This window comes from Gavia stellata, chromosome 25 (assembly GCF_030936135.1).
Source record: "Gavia stellata isolate bGavSte3 chromosome 25, bGavSte3.hap2, whole genome shotgun sequence".
NCBI lineage: Eukaryota > Metazoa > Chordata > Aves > Gaviiformes > Gaviidae > Gavia > Gavia stellata.
The window spans coordinates 2,717,881-2,732,406 of record NC_082618.1 but is presented as its reverse complement, the minus strand read 5'-3'; the positions used below and the strand labels follow the sequence as shown (position 1 = coordinate 2,732,406).

The window sequence follows — 14,526 nt, the reverse complement described above, 5'->3', positions numbered from 1 at the left end:
AGCAGCCGCCAAAGGGAAGGGGCGGCGGGCGGTGGGTAGCGCGGGCCGCCCACCCGCCCGCCGCCGAGTGCGCAGGCCCTGCGCGCATGCCCGCGACTTATTTCGCGCGGCCGGGGCGCCGCATTTCACGCGGCGGGGAGCGGGCGGGGCGGCAGCCACGTGACCGGCGCGGGCGCGGGGCCGGGCGGCCGCTGGGGGCCAGCACCGCCATCCGCCCCGCGCCGGCTGCGCGGCCGCTGGGGCTCGGCGGCGGCTGCGCTCCGCCAGGCCGGGGGGGGGCCGGCGGCTGCGCCCTGCTCCCCGGGGGGGGGGGCGAGGAGGCGGCGTCGGGAGCAGGAGCGCCCGCCGGTGCCGTCCCCGCTGGAGCGTATCTGAGGCTCGGCACCGCCGCTGTATTTTTTATGATTATTGTTGTTGTGGTTGCCGGTTTTGGGAGGGGGCAGCCTCCTCCGCGCTCGGATCTATTGTCACCACCACCAGCACCCCCCTCCTGGCCACAATTACTCCGATGAATTTGCCATGATTGATCCGTATTAATAGCTGGGGTGGGTGGGCGTGTTTCGGGGCTCTTATTTTTTTTCCCCTTCCCTTCCCCCCCCCCCCCCCCCTTGTTTTTTTTCTTTTATTGTTTGGTTTTGTTTCTGGAGGGGCCGGGCTGGGATCCGATCTCCACTCCCGAGTCCACCCCTGGCCGGTGCCTGAGAAAATTGCATCTGGATGCATCGTTATTATTATTATTGTGTTTGATCCAGGGAGATAAAGGAGGAGGGGGAGAGGAGTGCGTGTTCGTGGGGAGGGGAAGGCTGCACCCTTCCCTGCACACGCACACAGAGAGCTCCGTACAGCCATACGTGTAGAGAGAGATTTTTCCCCCCCCCTGGAACTTCTTTTAGTTGGGGAGGAAAGGAAGAAAGAAAATAAATTCTGTGCAAGGAAATACTCTCAGCTCCCTCCTTCCAGCGAGTCCCTCTCCTTCTTTCTTTATTTCCTCCCCTTCTTTTCTGCTTTTTTTCCTCTCTTTCGGAGATCCTCGCCCTCCCAGCCCCTCGATCAAAGCATTCCGCTATTCTGATTTATTGCCTGCTTGGTGAGGCTTTTTTTTTTCTTTCTCTCTCTCTCTCGCCTTTTTTTTTTTTTTTTTTTTTTTTTTTTTACAAAGGCGACCTGAGATCAGCCATTACTTTCCTTGGCTCGCTTATAGGAATCTCTTACATTTGGTGCTTGCTGCTGGTGGTGGTGGAACCGCACTCGGATTCTTTCATCCCCCCCCACCCCCTTGCTGTCCTCTCCTCCCTCCCTTTCTCCTTCCCTCTCTCCCTCCCTCCCTCCCCCGTTATTCCGCCGGGGGAGCCGGATTTGTGGCTGCGGTGGGGCGGGGGGGGACGAGAGCGAGAGGGAGAGCCGGCGAGAGACATGGATGGCCCGGCGCGATGCAACGGGCTTCGGAAGAAGCGGCGATCGCGGTCCCAGCGCGACCGGGAGCGGCGAGCCAAAGGCGGGCGGCGCGGCTCTGCCGCCGGCGGGGCCGCCGGCCCCGGGGCCGCCGCGGCGCTCTCCTCCTCGGGCTCGGAGAAGGAAGACAATGGGCCCCCGCCGCCGTCCCGGCCGCGGCCCCCCCGGAGGAAGCGGCGGGAGTCCTCCTCGGCCGAAGAGGACATTATCGACGGTTTCGCGATGTCCAGCTTCGTCACTTTCGAGGCGCTGGAGGTAGGAGCGGCGGCGCTTTGTGTGCGACTCATTGTGTGGGGGCAGCGGCGGGGGAGACCCCGCAACGCCGACCCGGACACCCCCCCCCCCCCCCCGCCCCTTCCCCCCCCGCCCCTTCCCCCCCCCCCTCCCCGGGCCGGCGCCGCCGGGGGTGCCCGCGGGGGCGGTCCCGCCGGCCCTTCCCCTTCCCCGGGGTGCCCCGCTCCCCTCCCTTCTCCCTTCCTGCCGCCGACACCTGCAGCGCGGCGCGCCGCTCACGGCGGGCGGCGGGGGGCTCCGACGCGGCGGCGGCGGCGGGGACCGGGGCGACCCCCCGCGCCCCCCGGGGCAGGCGAGCGGGGAGTTGTGCGCGCTCCCCACGCGGGGCTGCCGGCGGCGCTTCCCTTCCCCTCCCCTCCCCTTCCCTCCCACGGATCAAACTTTTCTCGCGCCGCGGTGTCCCGGCGGGGCCGCCCACTCGTGTCCGCGGGGCGGCGTGGGCCGCGGGTGTGTGTGTATGGGGGGGGTGTGTGTATGTGTGTGTGTTTCTTCTCTCGGTCTCGCCGATCGCTGGTGGTGCTGCTGATGGGTGGGGGGCGCCCGTCCTGCCGCGCCCGCGCTCCCTGCCGGCCTGTCACGAGTGGGCCCCGCGGTGGGCGGCGCGGCTTCCCACTCCACGGGGGGCACCAGTCCTGTCTCCCCCCCCCCAAAATGCTGAAGGAAGGCGGGCAGGCAAGCCGAGGCCGGGCCGGGAGGAGGGAGGCGCCGCCCGGGAAGCCCCCCGTAGGGGGGCTTCCCGGGCGGCGCCTCCCTCCTCCCGGCCCGGCCTCGGCCCCCCGCTCCGTGTACCCACCACCCACCCACCCACGACCGTGGAACCGCTGTCAGCCCGGCCTGGGTCGTGGTGGAGATTCAGCCGTGCAAGGGGAGCTCCGGCCCGTTTGTTTGAAGGGCTTTGTTGTTTATAACTTCTGCTCCGGAGAAGTTTGCCGTGGTGAAAAGCAGATTTATTTGGGTTTACGTGCGCTGGAGTCACAACTGGAACGGTTATGAACTGTCAAAATAAATGCGGAGATGAAGCTGATTGTTTAACAAAAAAATCTGTAGCTCTTAAGCTGTTTAAATATTTAGCCAGGAATACTTAGTGGCGTTTTCAGGGGTTTTTTGGGTTCTGTTTCTTTTTTTTTTTTTGATTCGGAGCCGGATTTGGTCCTTGGTTACACCTGTGTCCGTCCAGACTAATGCCTCCAAGAGAACTTGCTCTGGTGTAATTGAAGGGAGGATTTCTTCACTCCAACAAACCTTCACATGGTTGGTGTTAGACTCGTGTGAGCAATAACGAACAAATGGCGAGGTAACGAGGAGACTCGATTTTACCACCATTTCTCACCTGGTGAGCCCCTCCACGAGTGCCCTGCTGAAACCAGAGAGAGAAGGAGGGTGAATACGTGTTTGTCGGCAAGAGTGAGATTTGCATGCTTATTTTTTGGACAAAATTCTGTTCTTCTTCAAACAAAGCCCCAGTTCATGTCGTTAGGGGATTTATGGGAATACGGACTCAAGAATTTGGCCATAGTCTTTTTTGGAGGGGAATTGAAGAGCAAGTTTTATGGTCAGAACTTGGTAGGACGTTTTAGAAAATGTCTTTATTCTCTTTCACTTCTTCTTTGTTTATTTTCCACTTGAAAATAATTGCTGTGCTCTTTTCTCTTTGCGAAGCCAAGAATGGCTACTACTTGCATCCTGTCGTAAGCCCATACCACTAAAAAGGAGCGCAGAAACATTACCTAGTTCTGCCAGCTAATATCACATTCAGATAAAACAATAGCTCACACACTGAGACTTGACATACTTTTAATGTTCATGTGATAGGTGGCACATTTTGACCTAACGATTTCATGCTGCGTTGAGAAATAATGTCACAAAATCATTGTTAGGTGCTTTTTCCTGCAGCTTGGTATGTCTGTTGAAAAAGTTGTTTCTGAGGATCAGAGGGAGATGAAGGTGTCTAAGGCAGAAGCCCAACGTGGCGGGAATTACTGTGCGCGTTGCGTGTAGCGGCCTGGAGTTTTTACTGTGATTTTAGTGTGGGTGAGGAGGTTGTGAGTGCCTGGTGGAGTGAGATATCTCAGCATCGGTGGGATGTTTCGGTGGTAACGTACTTGAGTTGAGACAAGAAGCCTTGGGTGCCATGGAGAGGTGCCCTGGTATTTATACATCTCATGCTTTGGGTCTGCCCCCGGCTCGTTGGAGGCTGTGGAGGTTTCTCCCCAGGTTCCAGAAGACTTTTGTGCCCAGCACGTGACAAGCCTGCCCCAGCCCGGGCTTTGTGCTTGAACTTCAGCCTTTTCTCAGGCTTAGCGCAGCTGAAAGTGCGCGGAGACAGAGGGTGTTTTGTCTGCTTGATGTGAAAAACAGCGAGGCCCAAAGGGCAGAACATACTCACCGCTGGAAGGTCTAAACCCGCGGCCCAGAAGAGGGGAAGCAGGCAGGTGGTGGCTCGCCTCGGAGGGGATAGCCACTGCGGAGGGACACGGCTGAGCTCGCTGCCGATGGGGACATCTCTGCAGCAGTAGCTGTGTGAGTTGGGTGGATGCAGGGTGTCGTCCCAGGATCTTCTTATGAATGCTGTGTATAAAGTTGCAAACAAGGACTTCCACGTAGCTTCCTTTTCCCTGCCCTTTACGAAATGCTTTGTGTTGGGGTGGCTGAAAAAGCCCACATTGTGCAAAATACCTGATGGCGTGAGGCTCCTAGTTGGCGGGGGGACATGGGTGCTGCAGCTTCAGGAGGAGTCATCTCTCTCTGTTACGGTTGATAAAAGTTCCCATGCCTTGAAGCAAAATTATCTTTTTAACCAGCTCCCACTCTCAGAGCTGCTTTTCTGTCCAGGTATCAGTAGCCTTCTCATGCTTCTCAAGTGTAAATTGTTTGGTGTAGAAATAGAGGCCATCTGCTTCTAGTTATCAGTCTCTGGGTTTATGGCAGCCCGTACCTTGATCTCTCTAATGTTTGTGTGGGGAGTAGAGGGGAAGAGGTAGTTGAATGAAGAGAGCGGGTTCTCATTGTTGATTTTTCTATTTTTTTCCACTTGCAGTGACAGTCGAGCAAATCCAGTGTTATCGCAGATGTGGCCGGGCTGATCCTTGCCTGGCCTCGCTAGACTCTGGTGTAGCGGTGTTCTCTGCAGGACTGTGTCCTGTGCTGGGCAGTATCTTGAAGCTCTGACCTTCAGAGACCTGCACTTTGTGTTTAAGCAGCTGAGATGTGGTCCTACAATTTGATCGGGTTCACCAGATCCTCCCGTGAGTGGCCTTGCTGGGACTGACAGCAGCAAGCTCTGCGGTTTACTCCAGAGCGGTTACTCACACATCACTTCCCTGACCTCCCAAAATCTTTCAGCCTGTACAAAGAGAAAGGTGCAGACGCTCAGCACCCGTGTTAGTGTGCCGGGTGTCTTGTCAAGCCGACCGCTTTCCCCAGCTTGGTGTAGCCCGTGCTGCACCGCTGGTGTGTTTGTTACCAACAGTAATAGCGTGAGGTTCTTCAAACCCAGGTGGGCGTTTTAGGCACCAGTTTGACAGGGAAAGGGCGTTTTTCGAGATGTGATAAATCAGTCCTTTGGAGTGACTTTCTCCATGACGTGCTCTGGCAGTGCTGGCGAGGAGGTTTCTGCGGAGCTCTCTGGCGAGGTGAGGTTTCGCTGAGATGTTTGTCTCCCTCCTACCCGCTGGCACGTGGGACTTCGGGCAGGAGACCGACGTGACATGGCTGTTGACGTGCCGTGGTGAAGATGGTTTACCGTGATGAGAAATGAAATCTGACCTGAATGTTAAGATAGCTTAAAGCCTGGGAAGTACTTGATGTTTCCTGAGTCAGCTCCGACCATCCCTATGGAGTAAGCAGTTGGTTTCAGGTTTTCTGAACACTGAGTAAGGTAATGAGGTTTTTCTGTGGATGTTTGCTTAGCTTCAACTCAGGCAGTTGGTCTGACAAGCCTGAAATGGGACCCAGATATTTATAAAGCACAGCTAGAGGTGGTGTGGGGCGGGAAGGGGGGGACTTGCCTTTAAATGGGGATTCTTGTTTCATAAAACCAGCACAATTTCTCGCCGTGCGTTTGCTGGGCTAATTTCTGTTCAGCATGCAGGCATTAGTCTGTTTTGAGACCATGCTAAATTATCGTCAGGTAAAGCCCAATATAATTAATTGCAAATGAGAGATGCTGACAAATATTTGTCAAGGAGCTGTTTAATGAGCTTCAAATTCTGTGTCAGATGATTCCATCCACCTAGTGTAAATAATTTTTAAGCAATTGTTCCACCGAGTTTGTGTGATTTAGCCAGATGTTAGCTACGGCAGTTCTACATATTGGACAGATAACATAGTGTAAGACTAGATGGAGTAAAGCTTAACAGCTGATGCGGGCTTTAAAACAGAGACACTACTGTTAGACAAACAAAATGTGGAAGCAACAGGAAGGTTTTGAAGATACGATGGTCTCAGTTGTGCGTCTGTGTGCACTGACAGTGTAGCTCTGCGTATGCAGCTGAATGCAGGAATTTGCTTTAATAACCGTTGTGCGATCACTAGGCACGGCCCACTGAAAATAGAAATAGCTTGGCTGCGTGACAGCAGAAGCTTTGAGCTGGACACCAGAATGACTGGCTTGCAGCGTGGTTTTCCTCCCCAAATCATTCTTGTCTCACCAGCCTTTTAGCTGGCCTGATTAGCCTGTTTACTTAAATTCTCTGAGATTTCAAGCAAGTTTGTTCTGCCTTGTCTCCATCCCTTCAGATTTCAAAAGGAATTTGATCTTCATGCCTTACTGCAGCAGCATCATAACATCAGGTGTTTGTTCAGTGCTGTCAGCAAATCTTGGTAGCCCTTCTTGTGTTTATTGACTGCTTAGATGCTTAGGTGTTTGTCCTGGTCTCTGTTTGCACATGCAAGTCTGCAGATTTAGCCCAGCAGAGAAAAGAAGCGAGTAACTAAATGAAGATATCTGCGGACGGTGAGTGGCGTTAGGTTTTGTGTGACACTGGGATATCACACGAAGCGATGAGCTTATTATTTTCACTGTGTATTTAGAGGAAACAGTAAATTGACCCGAGATCAAATTTCGAGATAACCTTGACAGGGCAAGTGAATCTCTTGATGAAAACCCTCAGCGACCAGAACTGAAAAAAGAGCAACCCAAACTGACGGCAGGACTGAACACAGCAGGATGCATATTCCACTGAAGGAACCTCTTGGGCAATTTGTGAAACCTGTGTTGCTATAATTTGGGCACCTGAATACTTCTTAAATACTCTAAAATTACTTTTAAAAGCCTGATACTTTTCGGGGAGGCTGGATATCCACAACTCCCACTGACCTCTTGTAGAGCTGAAGCTGTCTCTTTGGGCAAGATAATGACTGAGAGTTGTGGTTGTGGCAGAAATATTCTTTTAAACGCCTGAAGGTAACAGTGTAATGAAGGTGGAGATTTTTGCCATTCCCATAGGTGATAGTAGGAGGCACAATGGCCTTGACTTGGAGAAGGAGGAGTTCAAACTCTGAGGACAAGTTCTTTAGATAAATGTGATTCAAGTGGTCTCCACTGGCCCGGCTCTTGAAGATTAACATTAATGGGAATTGTGCCACGTATCAATAGGACAAAAGACACCCTTATCCTTTTTTCTCTTGGCATCTTTTTTTTTCTGCTATTTGGGGGAGAACGTAAGCCCTTTCTCATTAAATATCTGGGACCTCTGCTGGGATGAGGGAGTGTAAAGAAACAGATTTATTTTATAAGGGTAAAGGATCAGGAACTTGGAAGGAAAATGATCACTGGGGAAAGGCAAAAAAAAATTCAGCAGAAAGACATCAAGGGGCTGAGTAATTGAAAGATTGAGTTACAACACTGAGATCAATAGAGAAATACCAGGGACTGGATGGGAACACCGAGAACTAGAGGGGGATGTTGTTACCGAACGTGGAAGTTTCAGGTAAGATCCATTGCTGCGTACGTAAGTGCTCGTTGGCGAGAGCCCTGCCGTCAGTACCGAGGGGGAATACTCAACAAAATCTGTCCCCACTTAAAAAGTCATTAAACCCGGTAACTCTTCAGCTGGGAGAAAGGCAGAATGATTCTTCACTCAGTGAGATGGCCCCCTGTTCCTCCCCCGCCCCCCCCGTCTCTGCTACTATTTTTTATTTTTTTTAAGGACTGTTTCTATCAGTTTGACTGGAAGACCCTGCCACATTACACCGGGGGTCTGACCTGCAGCCTTGTAATTATCTGCAGCTAAATTAGAAGTTTAATCTTTGTTCTGAGCAACAATAAGTTGAGTCAGATAGGTTTTAAAAATAGCCCAAGCTCAAGTTTAGTGAAGTCTCAAATGCAATTAATAAAAGGGTAATGGAGTTAGGAAGTTGTGGGCTGAAATGTGGAAACGTTTAACTCTCAGTTTTCCTTTACTGGAGCTGCAGTGCTTTGCTGAGGCAACATCGCCTTGGTTCTGCCAGGGGAAATTGCTTCCAACATTTCTCTGTGTTCTTGTACATCGTCCTTATGATTTATCATTTCAGTATCTGTGTTCTCGTTGGGGTTTGGCTCGGTATGTGCCACAAATTACCAGCTGCATGCATTTTTTGTATAGTCAGTTTGTTGTCATTTTGACTCGACGCCAAGCCATGGTGAAGACCACTTCAGAACAGCGTAGTCCTCTAAACTCCTTTGTTGTAAAATGGATATGAAAATCCACTTTGCAAGTAACGAGAAATGGCTAATGCAGGTAGGGATTTGTTTTGCTGTTACAGCAGAACGTGCAGTGGCAATTTGTCAGATCCCCAGCTCAGCTCTGCTGTACTATTTGCCTTTAAATAGTGCGTTACCTTAATATCTTGAGATTTTTCTCCTTGTATCTTGGCAACACTACTGCTGAAGTTCACACACTGACATGGGGAGAGAGAAGGTTTTAACCAGAAGGGTAAATCTTTAGTCTGGTAAATATTACAGGAAGGAGTTTTGGTTCTGTCCTCCTCTCTGCAGGAGTGGTGGTATAGAAGTCAGCAAAAGAAGCGGATTATTCCTTGGCACCACACGTAGTGTTCTGTTTGTGAGGTTTTGCCTATCAGGTTTGATTTGATCACGTTGCGTGACATATGCTCCACGTGGATTTACTTGGTGTGCATCTTGGTCCTACTGGTTTTAAAATGTCCTGAGACAAAGACACGGGAGATGTGTGGAGGTGTATTGATATCTGATGCGCCCAAGTTCCTGGCTGTCTGAACTTTAGGTTGTGTAATGCTGGCTGATGCACATATGACTGATATGATTAATATCCTGAGTCCAAATAGGAGTAGTCACGCTGCAGCCACGCAGCAGATCAGTTTGGTGTTCTCTCCAGAAACGGTCGCCCTTTACTCTGTCTCACATGTGTTTGCCGGCTTCCCAAAGTGGAAGTTGCTTCTCCTCTAGAATCAGTGCTTTTATAAATTGCCTCTTTTTGTACTTTTATTTGGTAGCAGAGGGGACTTACTGGTTTGGGAATAAAACCACCACCAACCCGTCTTCCCCACCCACAAACCCGGGCTTGTCCTTTGTTGGATGAGCTCATGAAGACAAGCAGACATCTTCAGCCTTTGAGACATGCCCTGTGCTGAGCATCATTTGAATGAAACCATCTGGGGCAGGTTTGTGGGTGCTGCGGGACGGCAGTGCACACCTCGGTCGGAGAGGTGTAGGTAGGGGTAGGCAGCAGGAGGTTCTAGGTTAGATTAACTTCTAGGTGGCTGAAGTTCTGCAGAGGTACTCCTTGTGTTGCACAGTAATTGTAACGGAGTTGTATCAGACTTTAAAAGATGTTTCGCACTCCCGTGCAATCAAACAGTGGTCAGATCCAGAACCAAATTCAGGGAAGGTTGTGGGAAGCCTTGCTCCCTGGTGGGCTGACTATGAGCGGGACAGTTTTTTAGAGGAGAGCATGTAACAGTGATAACATCTGGTGCAGATACCCTCTTACCTGTCAGCCACTATCACCTTTTTCCCTACGTGCAGGTACAGGTTACCGTGTCCCACGCGACCCACCCTCGGGGCTTGGGGTGACCCAGCTTGCAGGTTGCTCTGGAGCGTCCTTACAGCTGCTGCTAACTCACCCTCCTGGTATAGTAAAGGCATTTTCATTTCTTTGCCCGTGAAGAGAAACCAGTGAGACAGAAGCGCTTGCCACCGACTTCTCCTGGACCACACGTGGGTGGCTCTCAGGCATGGGAGAGCGGTGGCCCTGGGTACGAAATGCGTGCGGTGTAACGTCTCCCTCCTGGCGAGTTTTGACAGCCCACATTTTGCTGCTCGCACACCATTTCCTATTGCTGAGGCTTACAGGAGTTACAAACACGGTGATAATTGCTCAAGGCATTGATTTTTATTTATTTTCACTCTGGAAGTCCTAAGTGACCTGAGACCTCTCAGTCTGAGAATCTGCTTCATTTTTTTTGAGACCTCTTCTTACACGGATGGTGGGAATGGAGGAGAGGTGGCCAAATGACCCGGCTCGTTGCTACGAAATGGGGTTGTCCAACCGGGGGGCTGTAGGCTCTGTCGCTCACCTGGCTCCTGACCACTTTTGTCACCTTCGTCTTGGCTTCTGCACGTCCAGGTGCTTAGCACTGTGTGTCTCTAGAGGGTGCCATGAGTGTCCTTCAAGGGTCCTCCAGAAGCTGATACCTGGTCCCCAGCTTCCAGAAGTCCCAGGGCAAGGAGCTGGGAGGTGCCGCTGTTGCAGGAGCTGGGTGACGCACGCTCTCCAACTTGCTCCAGAGGTGGCCAGATGTGTTGAACGGCCAGGCTTGGTGTGACATCCATCGGAGCGGGCACTGATGGAGGGCTGAGGCAGCGAAAGTAGTTTTGACCTCCGAGGAGTCTGTGTGGTAAGAAGGCAAGCGAAGAAGTGCTGCTGTTGGGGACGATTTATGTTGTAACTCTGTTAGTGTTGTGGGTTTTAATGCACGTCAAGGGCGCTTTGACCTTTGAATGGAATCTTTTGGTGTGAAATTCTGTCTTTTCTCCTCTCTTTTCTTCCCTTAAAGAAAATTCAAAATAAATACTGAAAATGAAAACCGTCTGTTTTGAGGGGACCAAATTGCCTCTGTCTATTTTGTGTGATTTGGATATTACTGAACGATTAAAAGTCCTAGTAATTTTTACTGGCTGGCTATTGTGCTTGTAGGCAGTGACTCTTCTAGCATTAGTCATTTTAACTATGGAAAAAAATAATAAAAATGCAATTAATGTGGCTCAACAGCTGAGTCTGCTGGACTTGAAAAAAAAAAAGAAAAAAAGTAAATTTTAATGAGTTCTGGGATCAGAAAGATACATCTGGTAGATGGATTTGCCAAGTTTTCAACCTCAGAATGTGTGTTGAAAAACTCGGTGAATTATGTAGCTACAAAAGTGGATCTTTGCATGTTTATAAGACCTCAGTGCAATCTCCTTCTATTTGCCTAATGGCAAACAGACGTTCTCACAGAGGCGCAGTCCAGAAGGACACACATGTGCTGGAACGGCTCTGTAAGCTGATAGTATTTGTATCAGAATGCTGCTACTAGTGAAGGAATTTTAGAGGATCCATTAAATATAGGGGAAAAAAATGTCTTGGTGTTGGATGAAAGAGAAGAGAAGGAAGGGAAAGGGGAGGGAGGAGAAAGAGGAGAGGGAGCACTGAAACTTTAAATGTACATGATGTGTGGGCTAAGATATTGTGCCTCCGCTGCTGAACCAGAAAATTTATAACAACTGTTTGTCATGTGTATGTATTTATAGCCATTCACATAATGAAGAAGTTTCATGAGGTTGTAATAACATATCAAGATGGATGTAATTAAAACAGAAGCAAATTGACACCTCTAGATTAAAGGCAAACTCTAAACTAATACACCTGTACGCTGTCACTTACGTATGAGTTGTCTGGGGCAGTCTGCCAGATAGGCAGATAAAAAGACATTGGCAGATTTCCTTGGATGTGCGGTTGTGAAAAACCCAACTATTTCATCTTTGACCTAGCCCTGTTCAGGTTTGTAGCGATGGTAGAATTTATTAATTTGGTGTCACTGGTGCTTCGTGATGGGAGCGGGCTAAATGATACGGAGGGGTGGGAAAGGAGCAAGAAGAAATACAGAGCAGTGACTGCTGGAGAATAATACTCTTTACAGCGGGACCCTTCCCTTAGAAAAGAGCTGGACCGCTTCGCATCTGGCCTGACTCTCGAAACTCTGGAGGACTACAGAGTCCTTGAAACTGACTTTCTGTAGCATTTGAGCTCCGTTACATGCTTTTGAAAACTGCCCTGTAACAACAGATTTTGGTTCTGTCACGCTGCAGGTGATTGGGATTACCAGTAAGGAAACTTCTCCTAAAATTTATACGTTTCAGATACACTGGCACAATTCAATGTAAATCATTACTGAGTCTGCGAAATGGCTATAAAGTATCTTAGCAATTCTATCCAGTAGTATTTTTCAACTTGTTTCAATTTGCAGAAGCCTAAAATTTTTCCAGTGGAGTTGTGGACACCTGTATAGTGAATTTAAGCCTGCAGTCCGTAGGTTCGCTCTCTGAATAAATGCTCTTGGGGTTCTTAGAAATAGTCTGCAAACTACTGATGTAAAATAGGCTATTGGTGTGGAGCAGGAAGGGAATTCTTTGCTTTGTTAGTTCCAGGCCTGTGAATGGAAGTACCAGCCTTGGTTTTGAGAAACTTGCACCCCAGATAACCTGCATTCCTTTAAAAGCCCCAGGGATGGAAATAGGTCCTCACGTGGCTTGTGTATAACCCCCACGGCTGGTGATTAGGGTTTTCTGTCAAACAGCTGATGCTGGTACCTCCAGCTCCTCCTCCCCGGGTATGAAAAGTCTTACCTTTTGTGGATTTGGTGGCATTTCCTCTGGGAGCGGCTGTCCCAGAGACCCGCATCCCTCTGCTGCTTCCAGGGACCTCCTCCGATGGCTGCGGACACCTGGGTTATAACGTCAACGTACCGCTCTCTACAGCTACCTGGAAGGGGGTTGTGGGGAGGTGGGTGTTGGTCTCTTCTCCCAAGTGACAAGGGATAGGACAAGAGGAAATGGCCTCAAGTTGCACCAGGGGAGGTTCAGGCTGGATATTAGGAAAAATGTCTTTACTGAGAGAGCGGTGAAGCACTGGAAGCGGCTGCCCAGGGAGGTGGTGGAGTCACCATCACTGGAGGGGTTCAAGGAACGTGTGGACGTGGCACTGCGGGACATAGTTTAGTGGGCATGGTGGGGTTGGGGTGATGGTTGGACTTGATAGTTTCACAGGTCTTTTCCAACCTTAGTGATTCTGTGATTCTGTAATCTTACAAGTCGATTGATATGACTGCAGGTCTGGAGAGCTCAATGAAACCCCAAATTCTTGAATTCAGTTTTGAATTTGGGCTTGAAGTTCTTTGCCCCAGTCGGGGACGAACCAGAAGGAAATCCAGCTGTCTGCCTCCCGAGGCGTCGCAGTCGCGAGCCCGCTCCTGCCTGGGTGCTGGGCTGTGGGCTGGCGTTCTGCGGAGAGGTGGCTGCAAAACGCACTTCTCTTCAGGGGGCTGTCTGCATAACAACGCCAATGGGCGTCTTTTGTTATACTTTTTCTGAATTAAAAGGACTCCTTTTTTAATACATCTGGACAGTAAGGATCAATCACACGAGGTACGTGGCTTCAAAGGGATTTCAAATGGTAGGATTTTTGCCTTCAATACGTCAACAACTTTTCTTCCACCTTTAATCTTTCATGAGCGGAAGCTTCAAAAGATAATTAGTAAAACGTGCTTTTATCCGCATTTATCTCAAAACATGATTAATTTTTTAACTGCAATTACAGCAATCATTTCAAATTTCCTCTATATTAATGAGTAAAGGATTTTTTTTTGAGAGAGAGTGCCTAAATATGGCTATATTGGCCAAGTTGAAAGGTACGTTTATGAGTGTGCTTTTTGTTTGCATTGCTAGGGATTGAGTTTCCGGTTCCAGGAAGTAATATTTCACATGGATTGAAGTCTTTGAAATGCTCTTGCCGGGCTTCACTGGATCATTTTGAGGAGCTGACAATGATAAGAACTGGATCGTGCTCTTTGCTAGACCTGGCTACTGAATACCTGGTTACACGTTCCCCTTGTGCCAGTGCTTTTTTGCTCTGCGCTATGCATGTGTGACTGGCAGGACATCCCCTGCATGCCGCTCTTGGCATTGACATGTAAGATACACGACGCAGCCTGTTTGTTGTTAATGAATTGGCAATGAACTTGTAAATTTTCACCTTTACCATTTCTGTCTTTGTTATAGACAGCTTAAGGCCTTTTTTTATTACTATTTCACTTCAGGGAGAAAGATGTTCATGTCCGTTCCCGTCTTTATTGCTGGTACTAATGTATGTAGGACTGTCCAGCTGGTGTCCTGCAGCCTGGGTCCCGTCTGTAGGTCAAGTGTGTGGCCCGTCGGGATTTTGAGCACCTCCTGTCTGTCTGGTTGTTGGTCCTCTGTGGCTCACCCCAGTGCCCCTAGAAAATCGTGCCACTGGCACAGAGATATCCCAAAACAGGTATCCAGCCCAGAGCCTCCAAAAGCAATGGCCAAGAGGAAATGGCCGCAAGTTACGCCAGGGGAGGTTCAGGCTGGATATTAGGAAAAATGTCTTTCCTGAGAGAGTGGTGAGACACTGGAATAAACTGCCCAGGGAGGTGGTGGAGTCACCATCGCTGGAGGGGTTCCAGGAACGTGTGGACGTGGCATTGTGGGACATGGTTTAGTGGGCATGGTGGAGTTTGTTGGTTGATGGTTGGACTTGATGA

General features: G+C 50.0%; 1 protein-coding gene across 2 annotated transcripts in view; it reads left to right on the top strand.

The window, feature by feature from the left end:
• Window positions 1-1,413: 1,413 nt before the first annotated feature.
• Window positions 1,414-14,526, top strand: part of AUTS2 (activator of transcription and developmental regulator AUTS2) — a 796,238-nt gene continuing 783,125 nt past the window's right edge. For both annotated transcript variants that reach the window (XM_059829181.1, XM_059829180.1), the window contains exon 1: window positions 1,414-1,707. In XM_059829181.1, coding sequence (XP_059685164.1) covers window positions 1,414-1,707 — 294 coding nt within the window. The remainder of the gene's footprint in view (window positions 1,708-14,526) is intronic.